The 21,250-nt window shown below is 63.7% G+C and overlaps 1 protein-coding gene across 1 annotated transcript in view; it reads left to right on the top strand.

Annotated features, from left to right (window-relative positions):
* Positions 1-21,250, top strand: part of NOTCH1 (notch receptor 1) — a 47,330-nt gene that overhangs the window by 11,178 nt on the left and 14,902 nt on the right. The window contains exons 3-17 of the mRNA XM_072960453.1: positions 9,137-9,399; positions 9,986-10,324; positions 12,654-12,776; positions 13,250-13,483; positions 13,816-13,971; positions 14,169-14,354; positions 14,705-14,818; positions 15,541-15,654; positions 15,955-16,188; positions 16,261-16,371; positions 16,907-17,099; positions 18,533-18,678; positions 18,853-18,966; positions 20,489-20,608; positions 20,967-21,119. Of these exons, the coding sequence (XP_072816554.1) occupies positions 9,137-9,399; positions 9,986-10,324; positions 12,654-12,776; positions 13,250-13,483; positions 13,816-13,971; positions 14,169-14,354; positions 14,705-14,818; positions 15,541-15,654; positions 15,955-16,188; positions 16,261-16,371; positions 16,907-17,099; positions 18,533-18,678; positions 18,853-18,966; positions 20,489-20,608; positions 20,967-21,119 (2,600 nt within the window). The remainder of the gene's footprint in view (positions 1-9,136; positions 9,400-9,985; positions 10,325-12,653; positions 12,777-13,249; positions 13,484-13,815; positions 13,972-14,168; positions 14,355-14,704; positions 14,819-15,540; positions 15,655-15,954; positions 16,189-16,260; positions 16,372-16,906; positions 17,100-18,532; positions 18,679-18,852; positions 18,967-20,488; positions 20,609-20,966; positions 21,120-21,250) is intronic.

The raw sequence follows: 21,250 nt of genomic DNA, 5'->3' as shown, positions 1-21,250 counted from the left end.
ACCGGATTTCCCCTGTTCCCGCTCGGTTGTCTCTCTGAGCTGGGATGTGCCGTGGTCAACAGCCCAGGCGTGGAATCAGCTTCCTTCCCCCACCTGGGCTGTGTGACCTTGGGCTGCTCACTCACCTCTCTGAGCTCCCCCTCCCGGGAAGATGGGACTCAGCCTCTGCGAGGAGCAATAAAGCATCACACGAGTTCCTGACCAGTAAGCGTCATCCTTGCTGCCCGTCCCTTGTTGCTCTTCATTCCCCGTCCTATTTTGAGGTCGTTGTGGATTCACACTCAGCTGTAAGAAGTAACCAGTCCAGACTGGCCCCATGGGGTGCCCTCCGTTTCCCCCAGGGGGAGCATGTCAGTTCAGTTTCACTCCACGCTGGAGCCTGTTCCTGATGCCCCGAGGCCTCATCCTGAAAGCTCTCCCAGAGACCAGTCCCACCCAGGACTTGGGCAGGGTCATTCAGGGGCAGAGGGTCATGCCCAGCCTGAGAGCCTCCAGCGTTCCCTGCAGGAAAGAGCCCCCCCACCCCAGACGCCAGCTGGCCCGGGATGCCCCGTGTCCCCGGGGTGTGACAGGGCAGGCTCACCCCTCTTCAGGCCCACCCGGGCCTGGGTGCAGCTGGCTGGATTCTGCTTCTGGTGTTTGCTGTCTCCCTTGCTGCTGGTGCTGGGCCCGGGTGAGAGCAAGAGGTATGAGTGGCCGGCCAGGGGTGCAGTGAGTGGCCGGGGGGGCATGGGGGCCTAGTGGTCTGCCTGGGGCACTGTTGAGGGGGCAGGTGGCCTGCATGAGCTGGAAGAGGAGGCCAGAGAGAGGCACTGGTGATGCTTGCAGGATGGGGTGGCCTCTGGGATGACTACTGAATTCTGTGCTGGGCACTGTGGCTTAGTAAGAGGCCGCCCACAGCCGGCCCTGCCCGCTGCCCGTAGTCAAGGGGGTGTCCTGGGAGCCGTGGAAGAACGCGGCAGGGGCTGGCCCTTGGCTGGCCTGTCCAGCGGCCGGCTGGCTGTGGGCTTCATCCCTTGTGTCCCCAGTGCCGATGGATTGGGAGGAAGGTCACACAGGTACTGTGGGTGCTGCTGTGACCCTCCTGATGGACGGAAGGGATATTGGGGAGCCAGGGCTTCCCAATTCCCAGGCCTCTCACCCAGAACCCCGCCTTCCCCCCCACCTCCCCCCGCAGGGTTTTGAGTTTCAGCTGATCTTGTGGGGATGTGAGAATGCATTGTTTGCTCCAGCCCTGGCCCTCCCGGTCTGGGGAGATCAGGTGGTCAGGCAAGAAATCCAGGCCTTTGGGGGTTGTGGGGACCCACACCTTCCCTCCTCTACCCACGGAGCTCCTGCGGACCCTTTGGCCATCTCTGGGGAGGCGACCCTGCTCCGGCTGCCCTGGGTGGCTGGCGTCTGGCCACCACTGGTGGCAGGAGAGGTTAAGAACTGCTTTCAAATCCAGGTGATACCATGGGCATAACCTGCCTGAGCCCTGGTTTTTCTCATCTGTAAAATGGGCCCGGTGTGCACCTGCAGGGCCGTCTTCAGATAAAGCTGGCAGAGGCCAGGGGTGGAGGAGGGGTGTCCTCATTTTCTTCATTCTGGGACCCGTGTCAGGGGGTCCTTGGTGTCCTCCTCCCGTGTTTTCAACCAGACACAGGACGGACACAGAGCGGGGCTGTCGCCCAGGATCTGCGCTGGTTGGCGGGAGAGGCTGGCAGCGCCAGTGGGCAGCCCTCCCCTCTCCCCACACCCCCGAGACAGCATCTGCTCCCGTGAGAAGAGGCGCGAAGTTGCCAGAATCGGTTCTGCCTTTGGCGTGGAGCTTGGTCTGCAGTTGCTGACTTAATTAATCGAGTTTTGGATTAAGTCCTCCCCGTGGTACCGGCTACACAAGCATCGATCCTTCGTTACATCAGAGGAGAGTCTGGGGGTGGGGGCCCGGGCCCCGCCCTGCTTGGGCACAGAGGCCCCTGGCGGCAGTGGGGGTCCCTGGACTCCCTGGCAGTGGGGGTGCAGGCTTGTCCACGTGGGTCTCGAGGGGCTGTTGGGGGTGAGCTCAGCGGAAGACATACATTCTAGCCTTTCTCCAGCTTAGGGCTCCATCTTTTGGGGGGCAGTAGAGCAGGGGCGTCGGGGGCAGCAGGCTTTTCTCACACCCAACAGCCCCTGGGCCTCGCTCGTGATGGCCGGTTCCTGGGAGACCCTGCACTTGCTCGGGTGCCTTCTGCAGGGTTGGGAGGGGCTGGCCGGCCAGGGCCCCCCCGCGCCGCGGGTGAGTCTGGGTTGCCTCTGCCCGCTGCAGCTGGGTCATGTCCGGGAAGCCACTTGACCTCTGCGCCGGCCTTTCCGTCCCCTCAGACGGGCGCGCTGCTTCCCATGTCGAGGGTGGGGCGGCTCAGCTCTGAGCGCCTGGGGGTCAGCAGGCCGGGGACATTGTTTTCCTTGCAGTGGGAAAGGTGGCTTCCCGAGGACAGGTTCCGTCCCACACACAAAGGGCTTCCCTGGAGCCAGGGAAGGAAGCCATCCCTTTTCCTGCACTTCCTCTTTCCAGGGTATTTTAAACCATCCGAAGATGCAACTTGGGGAAAAGATTCAAGACAAAGAGCAGAGAGTGCTGGGAGCAGCTGCTGGGCTCAGAGAGCCTGGCCCTGCTGCCATGCACCCTGCTCCCCCTCCAGGACCCGGCTCCTCCCCTGCCCGCTGCCGCCGCTGCCATTCTGGGCTGAGGATTAACTGTTATTTGGGGTTGGGGCCTGTCTGTATCAGACCTAGCTGGCCCCTTTTCTGGGTCCGCAGTCCCTCTATAGCCCTGACTGCCCCTTTCCTCCTTCCTGGGCCTTGGGGACCAGCGGCAGGACCCCCACCCTCCACACCACAGAGCTCTGTGCTGCCCCAGCCCAGCAGCTGCAAAGGCTGGAGGGAGGCCACAGCTCGACCAGGTGCCGGCCGGTCCCCCTGCAGTCACTTCGTGGGGCAGTGGGGCCACAGTGAGGGTGGAGCAGTGGTCCCACACTGGTCTCCAGACTGCCCCAGGCACACCCCACGTGACCCCCACCCCGTGTCCCTTAAAACTGAAAGGAGAGAGCCCAGCAGAGTCACTGGCTCGGTCCTAGCGCAGCCCTCAGACAGATGTCTGGACAACAGATCCTGCAGGTTTGAAAGAAACCTGTGGGCTTTTCATGCTCTGGCTCCTTGTCCTGGGTGCTCTGGGCAGAAGAGGGCAAGGGGGCCGTGAGGAGTGCCCTGGCTCTCATGTCTCCTCTGGGCTTTGTTCCCCAGAGCTGAGCTGTCCTGGCTAGTCCCAGTAAGAAGGGACTCCAGGAGCCCGAGTGGGGCACAGTGAGGGGAGGCTGGCAGATGTCACCGAGCCCCCCACCCAGCCTGCCATGAGCTCATCGTCCCTCAGCAGCTCCTGCCTCCTGGAAGCTGTGGTCCCCCACTGGGGTTGGGGAAGCTGGGACTGGCCAAGTAGGGGCTCAGGTCCCAGGACACTCCCCCACCCAAGCCCTGACTGGGAACGCAGTTGTGCTCATTGACCCCATCTTCTCTGGGGAAAGAGTCTGGGGCCCCCCTGTCCTGCTTTGTCCTGGCCTCAGTCTCCCCTTTTGGCAAGGGGTCAAGAGCCTCCTCTACCCAGTCTGCAGGTGGTCCCAGTGGCCTAGGCTGGGCCAGGGTTCTCAGAATCTTCTGGCCAAGCTGCCCAGGGGTTGGTGGGCCTGCCTGGTGGTGATTTCCTGTTTTGTGCCCAGTGTCAGTGGTTTAGGGGGAGGGTAGGAGGCCTTAGCGGATCTTTATTTGGCACTGCAGTTTCACCCAATGGGGAGGAGGGGGAGACCACACTGAGCCACCCATGCTCCCCCCCAGCCCCTGCCACATCAGTGGGTCCTGGTGACATGGTGTTGGGTGGAGGGTACAGAGCAAGTGCCCCAGAGCCCCAGACTTCCCTTCCTGGGCAGAAACCCATGAGAGGAGGCAGTACTGGTGTGGGGAGGGGCTTCTAGGCAGGCACCCTGCTGCAGGCAGAAGCGGGGCCCAACGAATGGGTAGGAGGGACCTCTGGCCATGGCACATGGGACCCAGGCCCTGACTCCGGGCACTTAACAGGTGGGGGTGGGGCAGTGTTTGAGGGGGCAGCCCCCCTGTATAGCTGGTGAGCAACCACTCTGCCCTCTGCTGCCAGAGGAGACTTTGGAAACTTTGGACTTCGACAGTGACAGGAAGATGGGCTGGGAACAGATGCTGGGGTGGGGGGGTGTCCTGTGGAGGGACAGGTGGAGTATTGCCTTCCCTGGTACACCTGGGATGGGGGAGCCCCCTAAGGATAGGGTAGCTAATTAGAGCCAGGTGACTCCTTCCACCCTGGTGCTCAGGGACACAGGCTGCCTGGTGGGGCTTCCAAGCGGCCTGGGGCCCACAGAGCTGTCCCTCACTGTGTCACCTTAGGAGTACAGGCCCCAGGCCGGCAGACGTGGCCTGCAGCCAGGGTTACAAGCTCTTCTGCTGCACATCCTGGCCCCAGGCAGCGCCGGGTGGGGCACCTCTGTGCCAGGGAAGCCCTTGTGTCCCCCATGGCTTTCCTTAAACAGATGCACCTCCCCCTAGGTGCAAAGTACACGTTCCCAGGGATGCATCAGTAAATAGCATGCAAATCAAATTCACCAGCATTGGCTAGAGCATGTGTCCCCTCTGCCCAGATGGCCAGGTTGCCTCTGCACAGAGCCCTCTGTGAGCACACGCCAGCCCCTCGTACCCCTATTGCACTCACAGGGAACTGAGGCCAGGCAGGCAGTACCCATCTGTGCTGCGGAGAGCGGAGGCTCCTCTCGCGCTCTCGAAGTTCCTTTGATCAAACTGCATCTCACCAGTCCATCATTGGAGCCCAGAGGATGCATCTCCCCAGGGCATCTCCTGCAGGAGGACGGAGGGGGACCGCATCACTGACCCCCATCCCCAGCTGGCCAAGATGCAGTGTCCCGTGCTCACCCTGGCTCTGCCCCACTTGACCATAAACTCCTTGAAGGCAGAACTGAGTAAATCCCGCCTGATACTTAGTCCCTCCCCATTGGAACTAAGAGGAGGGAGCTGTCATCCATCCCCTGGGGGTGGCAGATGGCCGCTTAGCTTAGAAAGGAAAACAGCACAGTTTAGAATTAGTCCCGGGTGAAAGGGTGAGAGGTCGAGGTAACATCTGCCTCCGGATGCTTTCGGGAGTTGCATTTCTATGGAGCCGCGCTGGGGATGGGGGAGGGCTGGCGGGGGAGGGCTGGCGCCCGGCACAGTGGAAAGATTGAGGCGGTAACAAAGCTGAGGCCAGGCTGGGGACACAGCCATTTGGCGCTTCTCCGGGCAGAGAAACCTGCCCCTCCATAGCCCTTCCCCGGAGCCCCCAGCCCCACCTGTCCCTCACCTGCTGCCGGCCAGGACGGGTCACCGCAATGGGCATGTGTGGGATGTGGGACGGGAGAGAAGGAAAGTGGAGGGGCAGATGCTGGGGTGACCTCCTCCAGGAGGGGAGTGAGAAGAAGAGAGCCATCGTGGGCCCTGGGGTGCCGGGAGCTGGGACGTGCAGGGGACAGGGCCATTGTCCAGTTTGTAGGGGGCTCACACCTCCCACTTTGGGTTCTCAGCACTGTCCCCCAACAGCCCCCCAGCAGGAGGGGTGTGGGGCCAGCAAGGGGTGTTGCTCACTGGAGACCCTGGCCCGGGCCCCTCTGGGAAGTTGCAGAATTGCAAGGCAGGCGTTGAGTGCAACTTCCTTCTCCAAGCATGGGCACCAATCCCCACTGGGTACTTCTGCTGACCCACCAGGATAAGTGTCAGGACAGAATGGCCATCAGGGGCTTGGTCACTGGTGCTGGTGGCCCTGGCCATGTCTGAGCGGGGCCTCCCACCTTCTCAGGGAAATCCAGGCGCCGTGGGCAGAGAAGGCAGCAGGTGTCTCCCCAGGAAGTCCAGCACGATGGCCAGGCTGGGAGAGACATGCAGACAGGTACAGAGGAGAGAGAGATGGCACAGGCCGGGGGCTGCCCAGAGCTGGAACAGAGCTCGGGAGAGTGGGGTGAGTGGCCTTCGGGGCTGACCTGAAACCTCTCTGCCCACCTCCAGACCCAGGCCCTGCTCTCCTGGCTTGGAGTTTCCTCCGTCCCCGCTTAGGCGCCTGGCACGGCCTGGTTGCGCCTCATACATGGTGCTTCCCCACAAAGCGCCTGCCTTGCTGTCCCACCTCCAGAGCCTGCCCCTCCCCGTGGCCCTGCCTGTCCCCGCGGGGTGCTGGCGGGGTGGTGGCAGTGCTTAGGCGCAGCCCGGAGCCGGCCCGAACGGGCAGCATGCCTTCACGGCAGTGTCCGCCAGGCCTGGCGGGAGTGGGGCAGACAATGGGCCCTCTCAGCTGCCAGGAGTCTCCCTGGCTCATGCCCCGCCTGCTGGGGTGGCGGCCACCGTACCCGGCTGGGAGCAGCTGCCGCCCGCGTCCCCGGCCACAGGCGCACCTGCTCCCCGGCTGCCCTTTGTCCACGTTGCTGACGCCTGATTTACTGGACACGTTTTCCCTCACTGGCCCAGCATAACATAGCCTCACTGGTGATGATGCAGCCAGTCCTGGCTGGTGCTCCCGCAATCCTCCACGTTAGGCTCCCCATTCAGGTTTTGGGGAGGTGTGTTCAGGGGCACACTGCCGTATGGCTGGAGGGTTTAGGGTTGTGCATCTGGGCAGGATCTTCTGGTCCACTTGGGAATACTTAATGTCCTGACACATTAAGGTGCTGGGCAGAGGCCTGCTCTAGTGGGAACCCCTGGGTGTCCCCCCTTCCCCAGGACCAATGATGGAGGCCTAGCCCACAAGAAAGGTGGCACTGGGCAGCCCTGTGTCAATTCCCCCCAAAGCCGTGGGGTGGGCCTGCCTCATCTTGCCCACCCGGGTGGGCTTCCCTCCCCTTGGAGCTGGTGGGTCAGGGGCAGGGCACAGAGGGTGAGCAGGAGGCATGGACAGGGTGGGCTCCTACCCGGCTTTGATGACCAAGCGTTCTCTGTCCAGTACCCACCGCCTGCCTGCTCGTCAGTAGCTGGGAAGGAAAAAAGAGCCTTTTCTCCAAGTGGGAGAGGCAGCCAGCTCCTGCCTGACAATGGAGACCATTGATAGGTTGGGGGAGGTGCTGCCTCTCTGGCACCCCCCCCCTGACACCGGTGCTCCAGATTCCCAGTGCCACTCAGGCTGCGACCAGGAGGCTTGTAACTGAATCCGTGCACAGTGGGGGCCACGTCACCCTCCCCAGACTCCCGGGCTGTGTTCTTACAGGAGCTCAAGGTGCCACAGCGCTGCCGGCCGCACTGGGGGTGCATCGTGGAGTCCTAGCCCTTCACCAGGAGCCAGCCAGCCACCCCCCCCGCCCCCGCCTTCCTGAGCACTGACTCAGGCCTGAGCTGCCTCCCCTGGACCCCTCCCAGAGGGGCAGCTGGTTTTCTTTAAGCCAGTTGGTTTGGGACTTTTGGCTTCTGGCAACAGATGGTGGGCCGGAGTGGCCATTTTGCATCCTCCCTGCCCGCCCTCCCCAAGCTGCAGCCACAGATAAAAGCCGTCAGGGAGACAGACGCCTCCCAGGCCACAGGGGTAGGGGAGCAGCTCACCTGCTGAGAAACAGGCAGACCCCGGCCCCCCCGACTGCCACTGCCACCCCCTGGGGCAGAGCCTCTGCTGGGGCCAACCCTCCCCCTTCCTGTGCAGCTTTGATTATAGCCCCTAGGGCAGGTGGGAGGGGAGGGAGGGAGGACTGTCAGGCTGGCATTTGTTGGGGGTAGGGGTCCCCGAGTGAAGGCCATGACCACAGCTTCGGGTGCCTGGCACCAAGCGACAGCCCCTCCTGGTGGGCTCCGAAAGGGGGGTGGTCCGGTACGCGGGAGGGCTCTCTCTTCAGCCAGGGGACTGGAGGCTCCTTGCTAGCCCCCTTGGTGCCAGGTGGGAGAGGGCCCCACCCTGCCGGCGCCCAGCGCTGTGGGCCCAGCGTCAGGGCTGCCTTCCCAGGCCGCCACGGGCCGGGGGCCGGGCCAGGGCACGTTCTGCCTCAGAGGCTTTGCCTCTGGGAAGAGTGATGCCTGGCTGATCCCAGAGCCTTTCCTGAGCTGTTCCCTCGAGTGCAAGGCCATGAGGTGACCTCGGTGGGCAATTTACAGCCCGGCCTCTGGAAGCGGAGCCAACAGGTGGCCAAGGGGGGAGGCCCTGGGGCAGGGATGGCAGGTGCTAAGCCCCTCCCCATGGGGAACACGTGAGACCAGGCCTGGGCGGGAAGTCAGGATGTCCCCTTCTGGCTCATCTGCTCCCACTACAGCCTGAGTGGCGTACACGGTGGGGTGGTCATCGGCCAACCTGGGCCATCTCAGAGAGCTCAGGAGCCTGGTCCTCCTGGACCCTGGTTTCTCCAGCTGTGCAGTGGGTGCTTCTGCTCTTGCCTGACGTTGTGTGGACATGAGCAGTGAAGACTTGATCCCAAAATAGAAAAGCTGCGTCTGGGTGCTCCGTGTGGGTGGGGATGGGGTGTCAACCAGCAAGATCCCTGCCGCCTTAGACCCCTGACCAAGAGTTCCACGTTAAAAAGAAACTGGTGGCCAGGGCACCAGATGTCTGCAGTCCTTTCCACAGTTGACATCGTATTGGTGTTGAAAGAGGAAAAGGCCAGGAGCTCTTTTATTACCCAAATAATGCACATTCATCACAGAGAGGGGGGAAAAAGCAGACAAGCCCCCAGAACAAAAGGTTTTACAGAGCACCCCACCAGAGCATGGCTGGGACTGGCCCGTGACCCCTTCTCAGTGGCTTTCCAGGTACAGACAGACAGCTACGTGGATTTGAGATCTGAGCCAGGTTCTGCTGAACCTTCTGGTTTCCAGCTCGTTCTCCAATTAACATAATCACTTTTTTTAATGGAAGTGAATTCACTTTATATAAAGCTGACCTCTTTAAAGTGTACAGTTCAGTGGCATTGGCACATTCGTGATGTGCACCCCCCCGTCTGGTCCCAGGACCCTTCCATTGCCCTTTGGGGGGCCCTGCCCGGCCACGCGGGGGCTGTCTGGCGGCGGGGGCTGAGTGGCGGGGCTGGTGGGGGCGGCTGGCTGGGGGAGCCAGGGACTCACTGCTCTGCCGTGTCCGCTGCAGCTGCAGCGCGGCCTTTGCCGGCCAGCGATGCCAGGCACCCAACCCCTGCCTCAGCGCGCCCTGCAAGAACTCCGGGACGTGCCGCGCGGTGGACCGCAGCGGCGTGGTGGACTACGCCTGCAGCTGCCGCCTGGGCTTCTCGGGGCCGCTGTGTCTGACGCCTCGCGACAACGCCTGCCTGGCCAGCCCCTGCCTCAATGGTGGCACCTGTGACCTGCTCACCCTCACCGAGTACAAGTGCCTCTGCCCCCCGGGCTGGTCAGGTGAGGGCGCCTGCGGGGGGCGAGGGGCGGGCACAGCCCCCAGGGCCCGCTGGGAGCCCTAGCCTGGTGGGGGCGGCCAGAGTCTGGCCCACCCCCAGCTGCCCGCATCCCTGACCTGCCTGGCAGGTGCCGGGCCCCTGTCTGTGTGGCTGAGAGAAGGTCCAGGGCTTTGGTGGCCATTGGGATCGGGGTCCGTGACCAGAAATCGCCCAGAGCCCCCACCCAAGAGTCCCGTGCCCCTTTCCCGCCCTAGAGGTGTTGGGTTTTGGCTAAAGGGCCCCCACCCCTCCCTGCCTCTGTCAGAAAAGGGGATACTCCCGCCTCCGTCCTCCTAGGAGCGCAAGCACCCCCAGGAGTCATGATGTCAGCATAAGCTCTGGAGGGCGACAGGCTGGGTGAGCTCTGGAGGGCCGCCCTCCCACCACACGTCCTGGGGTGGCCACTTAGCCTCGAAGATGCCGGGGTCCTGAGGTCTAAGGAGGTGATGCCGTTTGGCATCCCTGGCTGGCACCTCCTCTGTGGTGCCTGGATGCTGGGGACCAAGAGCAGGGAGCCCACCTGAACCCCTCGCCCCTTTGACCCCCAGGAAAGACATGCCAGCAGGCTGACCCCTGCGCCTCCAACCCCTGTGCCAACGGTGGCCAGTGCCTGCCCTTCGAAGCCTCGTACATCTGCGGCTGCCCTCCCGGCTTCCACGGCCCCACCTGCAAGCAGGACGTCAATGAGTGTAGCCAGAACCCTGGGCTCTGCCACCACGGCGGCACCTGCCACAACGAGGTCGGCTCCTACCGCTGCGCCTGCCGCGCCACCCACACCGGTCCCCACTGCGAGCTGCCCTACGTGCCCTGCAGCCCCTCACCCTGCCAGAACGGGGGCACCTGCCGCCCCACCGGAGACACCACCCACGAGTGCGCCTGCCTGCCAGGTACTGCCCCTCGGCCCCTGCGGGGGTGGCTGGGCACCACGGCTGGCTGGTCGGAGGGAGGGCCACCAGAGGGGGCCGGGGTGCCCAGTGAGGAGAGGGTGAGGGACCCTTTGGCAGGGGTGCAGTGGGTGGAGAGCTGGGCAGGCTGCACTTAGGAGGGGAGGTTGGACAGCAGCATTGGGTGTGATGTAGGGACAGGTCTGGAATAGGGGCCACCCTTTAGGAGGTGGCTTGTGTAGGGTCCAGGCACCCACCTGCCCGGTTCTGCTTGGGGGTGTATCTGCTGTGTCTGTGCAGCTGAACCCACGACCCCCAGTGCTCCTCCCGCTGCCGGGGGCCTGTGGTCCCTGCAGCCCCAGGGTGGGCTCCTCTGCAAAGTGCAGGCCTGGGTGTACCCTCTGCCCCGGAGCACCCCTGCCTTCGTGGCCCTGGCATCTCGTCCCTGCTCCGAGCCTCTCAGGGCAGTGGGCACCAGCCTCTTTGAAGCCACTCGGGAGTCTCCCTTATCTTTGGTTCCCGGGAACGACGTGTGACACAACTCTCCACTGCCTCTGGGAGCACCCTCACTTGTGCAGCCCCAGGGCTCCTCCTGTTTCCTGGGGCTGGCACTGTCGTCACTTGCCCTAGGGGCGGCCCTTCCTCCTGTCCCCACTTGTCTCCCACTGGTGGGCGGGGAATGGCAGGCAGGCGCAGCACCCTCTGCTGTCCCCCAGCAGCTCCACCGTTCCTGCTGCACATCCCTGCCTTCCCACCGTAGTTCTCATATGAGTAAATTTTGTTGCTGCTGATCTAAAAATAATCATGAAAAAGAGGCTTGACAACCTCTAGTCTGTCGACTACACATGAGCGGTTAGGCAGGAGTCAGGAAGGGGAGGGTCCTTCAGGTCTGGAGGAGGTGGGGTTGGTGGGTTTGGGGAGCTGGAGGGGGGCCCAGGGTCCGGCTGACCCAGAAGTGATGCAAGGGCTGCCCCAGCCCCCACGCCGCCCAACCCAGCCGGGGCCCCGCGGAGAGGAAGTGCTCTGCCCGCCTGCCATCCGCGAGCCCTGGGCCTTGTCACTGCAGCAGCTGCCTCTGCGTGCAGACACCAGGCGCGTGCATTTCCTGTGTGTCACTGGGTGCCCCCTCACCACCTGCCTGCCCGGCGCTGCTGGCTGCCGGGCTCTCTCCAGGGGGCTGAGGGCTGAGCCCTCTTGCCAGGCCCACCCCTGTGTTCTGGGTTCAAATGCCTTCTTGGTGGCTATGGAACCCAGGGCATCGACCTTACCTGTGGCCACTTGGGTCATGACGGGCTGTGGTGAGGGCTGGGGGCGCTGAGGGGTGTGAGGAGCCCCACCAGAGGTGCCCCAGCCGTGGAGCCGGTGCTGGCCCCATCTGGGCGGGGGTGGGGTGAGGTCCATCCGCTTTAGAACAGACCCCCTGAGGCCGGGGAGAAGCAGCGCTGAAGGCCCCCATGCAGGAGAGGCGCTAGCGTGGGGGCTTCTGTTTGGGGCGCTTCCCTAAACTACTATCCATTTGCATTTTGGCTTTTCCTGGCCTCCTGCTTTGGCTCCAGGGCTCCAGGTGTTGGGGGGCCTCAGAGGGAGGGGCAGGAGGGGGTCCAAAGGCACCTGGGAGGGGCATTAATTAGTAACTGGCTGCAAGTTTGGCTATTGCCAGGAGCACCTTTCTGGGTTGATTATTGAACCAGCAGGAGCTGAAAGGATTAATAGCTAACTGGCTGGCTGCGGAGGTGGTGCCACGGAGGTTGGCCCAGGCTAGGGGAGGAGGTGGGCCCCAGGCCTCTGTTCCTGGGAAGCTGAGGGCTGCGTCTGCACTCTCCCTCAGGAGTCCCACTGCATCCTAGGTCCCACCGTCTCCGGCTTCCAGCTCCGAGGGCTCCCAGCCCGACGCAGCCCCTGGAAGATAGCATGTCTGTGGCCGCCTGCGGGGGTGTTGCAGAGAGCCCAGCACAGTGCCTGGCCCATAGGCAGTGCCCACCTGTGGGACCCCTACCCAGAATGTCTATCACAACAGAGCCTCTAGAACCCTGTGCGCCCAGGTCGCTGTCTGCTCAGCTAGCCTTTACAGAATAATTCCTTGGAGAGGACTGCGTTGCTTGTGGGCTCTGGAGTCTGCAGCTTGGCCACAGGCGTGGGATGGGCAGGGCGTGGGGCATAGAACCCAACGGCCTCAAGGCAGTGGGCATCACGGGGCGGGCCACAGAGGGGCAGCTCCCTGTCCTGAGCAGCAGGTCGTAGGTCCAGCCAGAAGGATGCGAGAGCCCGGCGTAGCGAGCGTGGTGGGGCAAGTAGGGAGGACTGACTGGGCTCCCGGCTCCTCCTGCCACAGGCTTCACCGGCCAGAACTGTGAGGAAAATATTGACGACTGTCCAGGAAACAACTGCAAAAACGGAGGTGCCTGCGTGGACGGCGTGAACACTTACAATTGCCGCTGCCCCCCGGAGTGGACAGGTGTGTGCACGGTGAGGCAGGGATGGGAGTCAAGAACCTGGTCCAGGCTGGGGAGGATGCTGTGACCTGGGGCCCACCGCAGCAGGCGGCACAGATGTGGCATCAGCTTGATCTGTGTGGGCCGTTTGCAGCCTGGCCCCAGGCAGCCCTGAGCCAGAATCAGGTCCCCAGGCTGGATAAGACACAGGGACGCTGGCCAGTAGGACATGGGCCCTGGCCCCAGGAGCTGTCTCCATGTATGGAGATGACAGGTGAGCGTGGCCCCTGGTGCACCTGTGCCCACAGAGCAGCAAGAGGAGAACCCCCTCCGGTGCCCGGGGTGCAGAGGAAGGGGTAATTCAGGCTGGCGGCGGGTGGGGTTCACCAGAGGAGGGAAGGCTTCCTGGTGGAGGTGGGCCCTGCACCTCGAGGGGTGGGGGTCTCATCCAAGGGTCTGGAGGCCCTTCCTGGCCTGACAGACCTGACCTCTGCAGGTCAGTACTGCACCGAGGACGTGGACGAGTGCCAGCTGATGCCCAACGCGTGCCAGAATGGTGGCACCTGCCACAACACCCACGGCGGCTACAGCTGCGTGTGCGTCAACGGCTGGACGGGCGAGGACTGCAGCGAGAACATCGACGACTGCGCCAGCGCCGCCTGCTTCCACGGCGCCACCTGCCACGACCGCGTGGCCTCCTTCTACTGCGAGTGTCCCCATGGCCGCACGGGTGAGCGCAGGGCCCGGAAGGGCGGGCTTTGGCCTTCTCGCTGCCCTCGCTCGAAGGAGGGCCTGGCGGGTGGGAACCTGGGAAGGCTCGTGCAGACTCAGACTGCAGCTTTTCGGGGCCTGTGAGGAGGACCTGAAGGGGCCTTTCTGGGGGAAGTGGGGTGGCCGGGGTGGGGGTGGCCCACAGTCGGGCCTGCTGGTGGTGAACCTCCCAGAAAATCCCATGCATCGTGGGACGCTCCCCAGGGTCACTGGCCGTGTCATGGTGGGAGGGTGGCATGTGGGCAGCCTGGGGGGACACAGTGCCTCTGCTGACCATCCCGCCCCGCCCAGGTCTGCTTTGTCACCTCAATGATGCCTGCATCAGCAACCCCTGCAACGAGGGCTCCAACTGCGACACCAACCCCGTCAACGGCAAGGCCATCTGCACCTGCCCCTCAGGGTACACAGGCCCAGCCTGCAGCCAGGACGTGGACGAGTGCTCGCTCGGTACGCGTGGGCGGGGGGCAGCCAGGTCCCAGAGGAGTCCATCAGAAATGGACCCTCTCCTTAGAGGGTTCCTAGTCTGATGGGGGAGGCAGCCCCGACTCTGGACCACCAGTCCTATGGGGGAGGTGGGCACGTCCCAGAGTGTTCCAGAGGCCAAGGCTCTTGACGTGGCTTCTCATCCAAACCATGTCCCCCAGGCGCCAACCCCTGTGAGCACGCAGGCAAGTGTATCAACACCCTGGGCTCCTTCGAGTGTCAGTGTCTGCCGGGCTACACCGGCCCGCGCTGTGAGATCGACGTCAACGAGTGTGTCTCGAACCCGTGTCAGAACGACGCCACTTGCCTGGACCAGATCGGGGAGTTTCAGTGCATCTGCATGCCTGGTACGCCAGCCAGCCCCCCGCCCGCCGCCCGTGGGCAGGCGCCTTTGCCTGGCAGTGGGGAGTGGGGAAGCCGCATCGAGGCAGATGGCCCCCGGGAGTGCCCTGGCCACGTCCCCTCGGCCCAGGCACCCACGCCCGCCCTGGCCGCACCCTCCGCGGGTCTCTGGGGAAACTCGGCCAGTCCTGCAGGGCATGGCCGAGAGTGGGCCGGAGCTGGGCAGATGGGTGGGGTGCTGGTTGGACTGCCGGCGAGCAGGGCATTGCTTTTGGTGTCAGAACCCCTGGCCATGGTGGGGGCCCCCGAGGTGGTTCACACCCCCTGCGCCCCTGACTCTCCCCTCCCCCGCCAGGCTACGAGGGCGTGCACTGCGAGGTGAACACGGACGAGTGTGCCAGCAGCCCCTGCCTCCAGAACGGCCACTGCATAGACAAGATAAATGAGTTTCTGTGCGAGTGTCCTACGGGTGAGGCCTGGCCTTGTCCTGCAGGAGCCCTCCTACTCTCAGGGAGGGGTGCCTGATCAGGTCCCCCAGGGGCTGGGCTGGGGCTGGGGGAGAGTGGGGGCTTCACAGGAGCAGATGGGGCGTTTTCAGGCTGGGTGTGCTCGCCCAGGGCCCAGAGACCCTCCTTCCTGCTGGAGTCTCTCTGGGAGCAGCAGTGTTCTCGCCAGCCCCCTAGGGGCCGGGATGGGAGGAGGGCCAGTCTGAGTCCCTGATGGCTCACAGCTGGGAGGGAGCCAGCCTGCCGTGGACATGATGGCTGGGAGGAGGGCTTAAGGAGCCTGGGGCGGTGGGTGGCAGCTGAGTCTGTCCTGGGGAGGGCTGGGGGCTGCGGGACACCAAGCCCAGGGAGGCGTTGTGGGTCAGAGCCTTGGACCTCCCGAGATGCAAATCAGCTGTCCCAGACAGCGAGCGGGGAGCCCCATTCACAGCCCGACCCGGCTGTAGGCACAGCAGCCAGAGCTCAGGCTGGGGAAAGGCCCTTCTGTGAGGGCGCAGGAGGGGTCTGACCTGAAGGGCAGGAGCTGAAAGGGGACGAGGAGAGAAATGGGTTTGCCCGGTGCTGGCCAAAGCGCTCTGGGAGGACCCCTCCCTCCCAGGCACTCGCTGCTCTCGGCTGGCTGGGGCTCGGCCATGGGGCCGCCGTCCCCATCGCATCTGACCGCCACCCCTCTCCCCGGCCGCAGGCTTCACTGGGCACCTGTGTCAGTATGACGTGGACGAGTGTGCAAGCACACCCTGCAAGAATGGCGCCAAGTGCCTGGATGGGCCCAACACCTACACTTGCGTGTGCACGGAAGGTGCGGGGCTGCCCAGTGGTCCCGGGCAGAGGGAGGAAAAGCAGACGTGTAGGGTCCAGGGAAGGGGAAGGTTGGCAGTCGAGGCTGGGAGGGGACCCCTCAGTCTGGGGCCTCTGGTCCAGGGGCCAAAAGCAAAGCGGGGCTCTAACCCTGGGCAACAGGGGGCCATCCCGAGACACAGCCCCAGTCTTCCCCAGCGAGAGCATCAGTGACTCTCGGTCTGGTTGGTGGTGTCCTGGGACGGGACGGTGGCAGGCCCAGCAAGCAGCCACCCTGAGCCCCCCAGCCCCCGCCCTACAGGCTACACGGGGCCCCACTGCGAGGTGGACATCGACGAGTGTGACCCTGACCCCTGCCACTACGGGTCCTGCAAGGATGGTGTCGCCACCTTCACCTGCCTGTGCCGGCCGGGCTACACGGGCCACCACTGCGAGACCAACATCAACGAGTGCCACAGCCAGCCCTGCCGCCACGGGGGCACCTGCCAGGACCGCGACAACGCCTACCTCTGCTTCTGCCTCAGGGGGACCACAGGTGCCTGGCCGGGGCTGGGCGGTGGGGCTGGGGCTGGGAGGGCGGGATTGACACCTCCGACCCCCCCTACAGGCCCCAACTGCGAGATCAACCTGGACGACTGTGCCAGCAGCCCCTGTGACTCGGGCACCTGCCTGGACAAGATTGACGGCTACGAGTGTGCGTGTGAGCCGGGCTACACGGGTGAGCCACCCGGCGCGGGGCCCCGCGGGGCGCTACCTCCCCTGCCTTTGTCTCCGCCTTGCCGAGGGACCAAGACCCCTCTGATCTACAAAAGTGATCTGGGACCCAGAGGGCAGGATGGTGTAGGTCACTGTCCAGGGCTCAGCTGTCAAGCCGCCCATCTTGGCCAACAGCAGCAGAGACCGTGAAAGGGCTGGGGCTCCAGCTGGCGTGGGGATGGCCATCTTCAACCTTCTTGTTTCTGCTCAGACGCAGCCCAGCAGGGCAAGAGTGGAGCCGGGCTCCCGGGAGCATGTTCTGCTGTCCTCTGCCCTGAGCTCTGCCAGAGCCTTCAGGGCTTCAGCCCTTGTCGGCCAGTCTGTGCCCCCAAGACCTCAGAGGGGAGAGCTCATGTGGGTGCCTGGTCTGGGCCTCAGGAGGCCCTGGGGAGGGGGTTTATGGGAGGGCTCAGACGCCCCTCCCCGGGATCCCTCCTGCCCTTGCTCCTGTGGGGGTGAGCACGGGTGCCTGAGCCCCGCCCCTGCCCCGCCCGCAGGGAGCATGTGCAACATCGACATTGATGAGTGTGCGGACAGCCCCTGCCACAACGGGGGCACCTGTGAGGACGGCGTCAACAGCTTCACGTGCCGCTGCCCCGAGGGCTACCACGACCCCACCTGCCTGTCCGAGGTCAACGAGTGCAACAGCAACCCCTGCATCCACGGGGCCTGCCGGGACGGCCTCAACGGGTATGGGCCGGGGCACAGCCACCCGATGCGCCACGTCCTCGGAAGCGCTGCCCCAGGGAGGGGGCTGCTCGGTGGCCGGCGGGTGGCAGGCCAAGGAGGTGCCAGCGCAGAGCTCCCACGGGCCAGCAGTGGGCCCCTGGCTGAGTGGGAGGGCGCTCCCCCAAGCACTGACCTGCTGCCAGGGCCCCAAAATGTGCCATCCGGGCACAGCTCCTGGTCTGTGCCCATCGCTGTCCTGGGCTCCGCGTGGTCACGGGCCACTTCGGGCTCAGGAAACATGTTTGTGCCGAGGCAGCAGCCGGGGTTTCTGTGACGTTGTGTCACAGTGAGAGACGATTATTTTGGTCTTTGTCCTGGTTCCTGCAATCACTCAGGTGTACAAAAGTGGAAGGGGCAGCTTCTGTTATTTGTCAAAGTCCCTTTCAACTGCACCTGAGTTTAGGGGGCTGCTGGGTCACCTCGGTGTGAGGCTGGGTGCCCAGACCCATGTGATGAGGGGGCTGGATCTTGGGGTCCCACCCTGACCTGCAAGGAGGAAAGAGGGGCTGCTGGCAGTGTGAGCTTCTCACCAACAGCCAGTGATGTAATCGGCCGTGCCTCTGTGAGGACACTTCCAAAAAAATGCTCACAGGGAGTTCAGAGAGCTTCTGGGCTGGTGAACGCAGCTAGGACGGCAGAAGCTCTGAGCCCCTCCCCACGCCTGGCCCTGTGCACCCCTTCTGTATGACTGTGCCTGAGTATAACCCTTTATGACAAACCACTGATCAAGTAAGTGAATTGTCTTCCCGAGTTCTGTGAGCCGTTCCAGCTGATTGCGGAACTTGGGGAAGGCGTCTGATTCGGAGCTGCTTGGTCAGAAGTGCAGGTGACAACTTGGGACTTGGCGGTTAGTGTCTGACATGGGGCCAGTCTTATGGGACTGAGCCCTTAACCTGTGGGGCCTGCACTAACTGCAGGGAGTCAGTGGCCAAACTGAATTGTAGGAGACCCGGCTGGTGTTTGAGAGCTGGAGGGTTTGCTTGGTGTGGGAAGAAGCCCATGCGCACATGTTGTCAGAGTATTAGTGTAGAGAAGAAACACGAGCTCGCTTCTAGTTTTTGACGCTCATCACATGTGCAGCACTGCTCCGTCTCGATGGGGCCATTGAAATGGGCACGGACCCCATGTCCTCTTTTTGCACAGAGAGGGTAAGCACTCTTTTGAGGCCACACAACAAGTGAAATGGGCACTGTCCCCAATCTGGCTTAACAAACCCTCACCACCGTCTTGGACAAGGTGGGCTATTTAAAGGAGTTTAAAAGACTCTGAGGGTCAGAGTGGACCAGCATCTCCATACAATCAGATCATAGGATGGTGGCAAAGCTGGGAGTGTCCATAGCCTGGGCCCTCCGCTCTTGGGCCATACCTGAGCTGCAGTGTGGTCACCTCTGCAGGTACAAGTGTGACTGTGACCCCGGGTGGAGTGGGGCAAACTGTGACGTCAACAACAACGAGTGTGAGTCGAACCCCTGCGTCAACGGGGGTGCCTGCAAGGACATGACCGGTGGCTACGTGTGCACCTGCCGAGAGGGCTTCAGCGGTGAGTGGGGCAGGCGCTCCCAGCGCAGAGCGGGCCTGCTGGGGTGGTGGGGTGGGCAGTGCCGAGCCAGGTCACAGGCGTACGTCTGCTGGGGTCGGCCCCAGGCCGTGCAGTAGGGCCTGGCCATGGCACCCAGGGAGATGGATACACTGACTGCTGTCCCTCTCTCTCCAGGCCCCAACTGCCAGACCAACATCAACGAGTGTGCGTCCAACCCGTGTCTGAACCAGGGCACCTGCATCGATGACGTGGCCGGATACAAGTGCAACTGCCTCCTGCCCTACACAGGTGAGGGCAGGGTCTGTGCAGGGCCTGGGCGGCCCTCGGAGCGGTGGCTGAGGGCACGGTGGTGGGTGGAACCTTTGGTGGCAGAGCTGGGAGCTGGGCCTGGGCTGTGGGTTCATGTTCACACTGCCGTGGGCCCTGGGGCCAGGCCGTCCTCCGCATCCGCTGGCCGAGCCTCAGGGCTTTCTTTGATGGCGGGCCCTCTGTGTGTGGAGAACAAGGAGTCTTCTGCTGGCACTGTGAGCCGCAGGCGACGTGTCCCTGGTTGTCTCAGCTTCAGCCGTTGGCCAGGGGGTCACCCAGATATGGTCCCCTCCTTAGAAGAGATTCACCAAGTTTTGAAAGATAGAAGCCCACAACCACCTGGGCCACCAGGCCCCACTGGGAGTGGGCAGAGGGTGCCACTACTGGGGACAGTTCTGGTCCTGGAGGTCCTGAGAGGGCCCTGCCTGGCCTGGCCGGCAGTGATGGGGCCCGTGACTGCGGTTCTCATGACATTGGGAGGCCCGTGGCCAGATCAGTGTTTTTTTTGAGCAAAGCTGGGGACCTGGACTTTCTCTCCTGCATCGGTGAACAAGCTCCCCTCGGTGGCTGTCCATGGGCCTCTGCGCCCAGGGTGCACCCCAGTCCTTTTCGGCCACGTTGATATCGGAGGCGGGGGGCCAGCGGGGAGGAGCCGGCCTGTGCTGACCTGCTTCCCGTCTGCCTGCTTCCTGCTTCCCTCTGCACAATTGTCGGAAACTCTGGCGAATTTCCGGCCTGCCCAGGTCGCCGTGGAAACCGATAGAAAGAAAGGCCCTGGACAATCGCATGGAGGGGCCGGGGAGATAGCAGCCGTGAGGAAGATAATGCTTCCGTGCTGCCTGGGGACTCAGCCCCCATGGGCTGTAAACAGGAAACCCTCCATTGGGCAGTGGAGGAAAAGTCACCGGTGTGCGCAGTCCTGGCCAGACTCCCATCCCCGTCCCAGGGGTCCTGACGCCGCACCCGATGCCCCCCCATAAGTAGGACGTGCTTGAGGCTGAGGCTGACATGTCCCCCGTCCCCCGGCAGCAGAGGGCTCGTCCCTGCTGTCACGGCCTCTGTTCAGTGGCCCCCCCCGTGACGGGCACTTGCTGCCTGTGATACAGAGCCCCTGGGGTTAGATCCTAGGCTACCCGCTGGGTGCAGGGCTTTCTGCCACCAGGAGGCGGGGCGGGGCGTGAGGTGGGAGCAAGTCCAGGGCCCCGCGATGTTGTGGAGGGCGCAGTCTGATCCCAGTCCTTACTCCTGGTGCTCTTGGCGCGGTGAGACCCAGGCAGGGTCCTGCAGCCTCAGAGGGCGCCAGGAGTTCACCTGATTTGTCTTCAGTTCAGTGTTCACACAGGGCCCCAGAGCAGCGCCATATGCCCTCCTGCGGGGCCACCCAAATGTGTTCTGATAGTGGAACGACCGGCAGGCCATGGCCACGTGGCCTCTGTCAGGAGGTGCCACAGAGCTTTGACCCTCTGGGCTGGGGCTCACCTCCTGTCCCTCCTCCCCTCAGGAGCCACGTGTGAAGTGGTGCTGGCTCCGTGTGCCCCCGCGCCCTGCAGGAACGGCGGCGAGTGCAGGGAGTCTGAAGACTATGAGAGCTTTTCCTGCGTCTGCCCCACAGGCTGGCAGGGTGAGCTGGCCTGCTCCCTGCGGCCCTGGCTCGGGCCAAGTCCCAGGAGGCGCTGGGACAGGGAGGATGGGAGGTCCAGGGCACACAGGCATCTCCGGAGTGAGAGTTAGCAAGCTCCCTCTTTTTGGAGATGAGCCAGGGGGCTGCAGAAGAAGGAACTGACCTTGCTGAGCCCTTCCAGACTTGAACATCGAAATCCTGCTTGGCCCCAAATTGGGGGACACCAAGTCGGAGGGCCCTTCCTTCTCGGGATGTCCCCAGAGGACCATCCTCCAGCTGCGGAGGCCCGGCTTCTCGGGGGCAGGGGAGAGGCCTGTGGGGTGTGGGGCTAATCTGACTGCCCCCGCTCTGCCTGCAGGGCAGACCTGCGAGGTCGACATCAACGAGTGTGTTAAGAGCCCGTGCCGCGGCGGCGCCTCCTGCCAGAACACCAATGGCGGCTACCGCTGCCACTGCCAGGCCGGCTACACCGGGCGCAACTGCGAGGCGGACATTGACGACTGCCGGCCCAGTGAGTGGCCGGGGCGGCGGGACCACCAGGCCATCCTGCCCACTCCAAGACTCCCGGACCTGTCTCCCCAGGCGGGCTTAGGGCAGGGAGCTTGTCAGGGTCGGACGGGAGGGTGGACATGGAGCACCTGG

This window comes from Vicugna pacos, chromosome 4, assembly GCF_048564905.1.
Source record: "Vicugna pacos chromosome 4, VicPac4, whole genome shotgun sequence".
Classification (NCBI taxonomy): Eukaryota; Metazoa; Chordata; class Mammalia; order Artiodactyla; family Camelidae; genus Vicugna; species Vicugna pacos.
Note: the sequence above shows the minus strand (reverse complement) of the source record. Positions and strands in the feature narration are given on the sequence as shown.